This window comes from Wolffia australiana, chromosome 9 (assembly GCF_029677425.1).
Source record: "Wolffia australiana isolate 7733 chromosome 9, ASM2967742v1".
NCBI classification, from domain to species: Eukaryota; Viridiplantae; Streptophyta; class Magnoliopsida; order Alismatales; family Araceae; genus Wolffia; species Wolffia australiana.
In genome coordinates, this window is record NC_135843.1 from 1,643,596 (window position 1) to 1,647,937 (window position 4,342).

The following is a 4,342-nucleotide window of genomic DNA, read 5'->3' on the forward strand; positions in this document are numbered from 1 at the left end:
CCTGCTATTTCTTCTGCACTCTCTGATTGACTCAGGAGCATGTGAACCTACCGACAAATCAAGGTCTACAAGTCCACATATTTTCCTTTATTGTAAAGGTAAGTTCCAGGGCTGTCATCACATTTCAATCCCACAAGAACTGGTGATCTGAGGAGAAAAAATAAACTCAAATCAAGGACTCTATGATGAATGGAAACCAGTGAGAAGTCAATATACGACATTGATGTCAGTTTTTCAGTAGGCAGGCTGCAAGCCAGCATATCATAGGAGTGATTATACATATATAATGAGACGCATGGTCAACTTTTGCTCATATGAAGGAAAATTGTAGGAGAATTGTGTGAAAGAAACATCAGGGAGACGAGGATAACCGATGAAACATGACCAGAGAGGGTAAAAATGTGGACAGAATTCCCTAGATCTGATTCTATCATTTGCATTATAGTAATAACATATTTGTACATACGAGGCAGTAATAAGATGTTTCCAAAAAAGGTAAGAAAATACACTCTTCATTAGAAAGGCTCACAGGAAATCTTACTATTCACCTACCCATCTTGACCTAATGAAGTAGGCTAGATTTTTTGGATAAGAAAACTGTCCCAAGATTTAGAAGAGAGCAAGAAATCTGAGCTGAGCCCATATGAAGATCTTTCAGACAACAGACATTACCAAATTTACAGATTCAGAAAAAAAAAACTAAAGAAGAAACATAATTCTTAACCAAGTGAGAGACCCTGTTCCTATCACCTAACCATACACTAGTCACCTCTATTAGCCATCCCCGTCTACCCCGTAAATCTAAGTTAGATCAGCTAATAATGAGGTGACAGACACTACTTTGCTTCATCTGAGCCACTCTTCAGATAAAGGGGCTCAGACCCATCACCGCCTCGGCCTTCAGAAGTGCCAGCGGCGCCACCGCCCATCTCCTGTTTGGTAGCCCTGCGGCCGAAGTCGGAGAACACTCCGCCGAGGCCGCCCTGGACAGGAAGCATGTGGAGCTCACTGCTTCCACCCATGCCTAGCTGGCTGTGGAGATCTTGCTGCTGGTGCTGTTGGTGCTGCTGCTGCTGCTGCATGGCTTGGAAAGGCGATTGCGCGTAGAGCATTGGAGAGCGAGACATCATAAGAGGTTGCGCTGACGAAATAGGCTGAGGTGGCGGCTGCATGTAGCGAGAACTCGACTGCATGAGAGGGTTCGGCGGAAACTGCTGCAAAGGATCAAGTCCCCAGGTTAGAGATAATTTACTTTCATAAAACTATGATTTGTAAATAATGATTGATATTGTTCTACTTCGCGTTTCATGCATATTTATAATTCCAAGAGATCTGTGTATGGATGGACTCACTACGACCACAGAGAACAGTCAGGAGAAAGCAAAATATACAAAATAAAATAGAATGAAGAAAAATCTGGGCAGCAGAATCTGCAAAGGACTGCAAAGTCATCATTTTAAAATGTCAATACGTCTTAAGGACCTATAAAGAAACCGAATAACTAAATATAAACATTAGGATAATTCAAGAAATACATTTTTTTTAAGAAAGAAAGAAAGAAAAAAAAATACATACAATGAATGAAACCCAAACCCGTAATAGTACAAATTTATTGCGGTTCACTAATGAATGAAACCCAAACCCGTAATAATACATACAATTTTCCTTTGCTACTTGGCCACCCGGTAGGCATTTTTACTAAAACACAATCTTCAGAGTGAACGTTGAATCTTTCAAGTTTTTTAAGAAATTAAAATCCACAGCTTCGACACTGAAGATGAAAAAGAATGCCACGTAATTATTTACTAAAAATAAAGCAACGATATGTAGATAAGTATTTATACTTGAGTAACTGTTGGTATTTGAGGCTGTGAATCTGCAATTGCAGCAAGGTACATAAGATTTCTTTGAAGCTTTGCCTGATTCCTGGGGCATAACAAACAATGCAAGATATACGTTAGATAGGCAAAATAAAAGTGTACCTTCCACTGATGAACATAAATAAACAATTTGAAAGGCATCTCATTGATTGAATACATGAAAGATTGAGGAGACATGCGATTCATTATAAATAAAGGGACGGGGACAATTAAAGATGATTAAGCAAGAGAAACGAGGTAACTTCACTGAAACACGAATATGAAAGAGCTCAGTTTCATATCTTTGATTTTTTTGTGAATAAAAATAATTTTTGTTGTACACACATTGAGCAGTAGGTAATGAGTTCAAGGATTTTTCTTTTCCTCAAAAGACGTAAGCAAAATTTCAATACTAAACGTCTAGAACCACTTCATGAAGGCAAGACAGATAACTAAATTAGGGGAATAAATTTCAATGGCCTTTATTGCACATAAATTTCCCCAAAAGTGCCCAGTACTAATTCAATAACTACCCTCCCTTCTCAACTCTACTACCATTGAACAATTAAATCTGTGAAAAACAGAGAACAAATTCGTGCTTATACATTTATCAGGAAGACTTCCATCTATAAACTCCAAGGAAAAGTGTAACTTCGATTAATTATTTTCTTCAATGCACATGACAAATCAAGAGTGCTATGTAAACTGTATTTCTCATCATTTAAAAAACTGGACTAAAGCAAATTTTATAAAAATACCACTTAGCAGCGTAGCAAAATACCAATTAGTTTGAATAAAATGCATCATTATGACCGGGTATTACGATTTTAATGATGGAGAAAATTGAATTTACAGCAAAATATAACATGTCCGCTGGAGAATAAATTTTGTGCCCCAATAGACAAAGCAGGCGATACTTACAGAGCACATTCATCAAGTTTCCCAGAGTTTTGATTGTCAAGAATTGCCAGAATTAATTGCTTGTTTTCATCCAGGTACTGTCATAAATAAACAAAATAAAAAATGCCACGGTTATCAAGAGATAAACAAAATATGGTTATTTTTGAACCAGGATGGTGATGGTGAGATGAAGAAAGAGAAAATAAAAGGACAAATCGGAAGTTTACAAAAAAATTTAAAATAAAATAGCGCGGAAAGAAAAAGTCCAAAGATTTCAGTGCGAAATAATAATAATAATAATAATACACAGAGCAAGCTAAGTGAATACAGATTAAAAACAAACCAAAATCAACATTCAACAGCATTTCTCTATCTGTCCAATTAGCATTGGAATGAAAAGGATGGTTTTCTTGGCATATCTATATCCGTTCAAATTCGCCTTAAAATGAGTCATTCTGTTCTTCAAGCATATCTCTATCTATCTACTCATATCTCTATCTCTCACTCCTCTTCCGCCTCTCTCTCTCTCTCGTCGAACAATAGGCATCGAATTCCACTCAACCCAGATACAATCTTTCAATTCATCCCAAAAACACCTTGCAATATTCCACATAAATAACAAGTCCCACAACAGAAAAACTTCGAAAAATAAGATCTTGAAGCTCCTACAGAAGAAACCAAGCGACATCAACGAACATAGACGACTAAGAAACAGAAAAAAAAAGAGAAGGAAAAACCCAGAAAGCAGGAGAAAGAACCCAAACGAAGAACAGTGTAAGAAACTCTGAAAGCAGCAATGAAACAGTCGGACTCCGAACAGCTCAACAAGTCCACAAGAATCCTCATACCTGAACAAGAAAGAGAGAGATAGAGACATAGATAGTGATAGAGAGAGAGATACATAGAGAGAGAGAGAGACATAATAGTGATAGATAGAGATACACAGAGAGATACATAGAGAGAGAGATAGAGATATAGATAGTGAAAGAGAGAGATACATAAAGAGAGATAGATACATAGAGAGAGAGAGAGAGATAGAGAGGTAGAGAGAGAGATGTAGAAGAAGAAGAAGATGATGATGATGAAGAAGAAGAAGAAGAAGAAGAACCTGTTGAATAAGGTCGGTGGTGACGTTGCCAGGATGGTTGGCGTAAGCCATCATCGAATGCTGCTGCATCATCTGCGGCTGCATTCCCCTCTTCTTCTTCTCGCCCTGCTCGCACAGCCCCTGCCTTCTGCCTCTACACTCGCCCTAGCCTGCTCCTCTCTCTTCGCTCTCTCTCTCTCTCTCTCTCTAAAACCTCTCTATACCCTTCCGTCGTATGATATTATATGCAAGGATACGTCTTTGTCGGCTATATCATATACCCACAAGACCCCACCCCACCCCTGTCTCTCTCTGTCTCTATCTATCCCTATTCCCTATTCCCTATTCCAACCTCTCTCTTCCTCTCTCTCTCTCTCTCTCAATCTATCAGTTTCTGGCCTCCCTTCTCTCTCTTTTCCTTTCTCTCTCTATCTCGTTTCTTATATATATCTTTCGTACGCCTTCTACCTCTCCCTTCCTCTCTCTTTCTTTCTTT

General features: G+C 38.4%; 1 protein-coding gene across 2 annotated transcripts; it reads right to left on the bottom strand.

Annotated features, from left to right (window-relative positions):
- Positions 1–616: 616 nt before the first annotated feature.
- AN3 (SSXT family protein) lies at positions 617–4,092 on the bottom strand. Of its 2 annotated transcripts, none has more exons than XM_078581259.1 (4): positions 3,868–4,092; positions 2,781–2,857; positions 1,845–1,926; positions 617–1,211 (listed from the first exon to the last, which is right to left on the bottom strand). In XM_078581259.1, the coding sequence occupies exons 1-4, from the start codon at positions 3,949–3,951 to the stop codon at positions 837–839; spliced, it is 618 nt and encodes a 205-aa protein (XP_078437385.1). In that variant the 5' UTR covers positions 3,952–4,092; the 3' UTR covers positions 617–836. The 2 variants fall into 2 exon arrangements, with proteins under 2 accessions (XP_078437385.1, XP_078437384.1); XM_078581258.1 differs by having other exon boundaries at positions 617–1,214; positions 3,868–4,090.
- Positions 4,093–4,342: the final 250 nt, after the last annotated feature.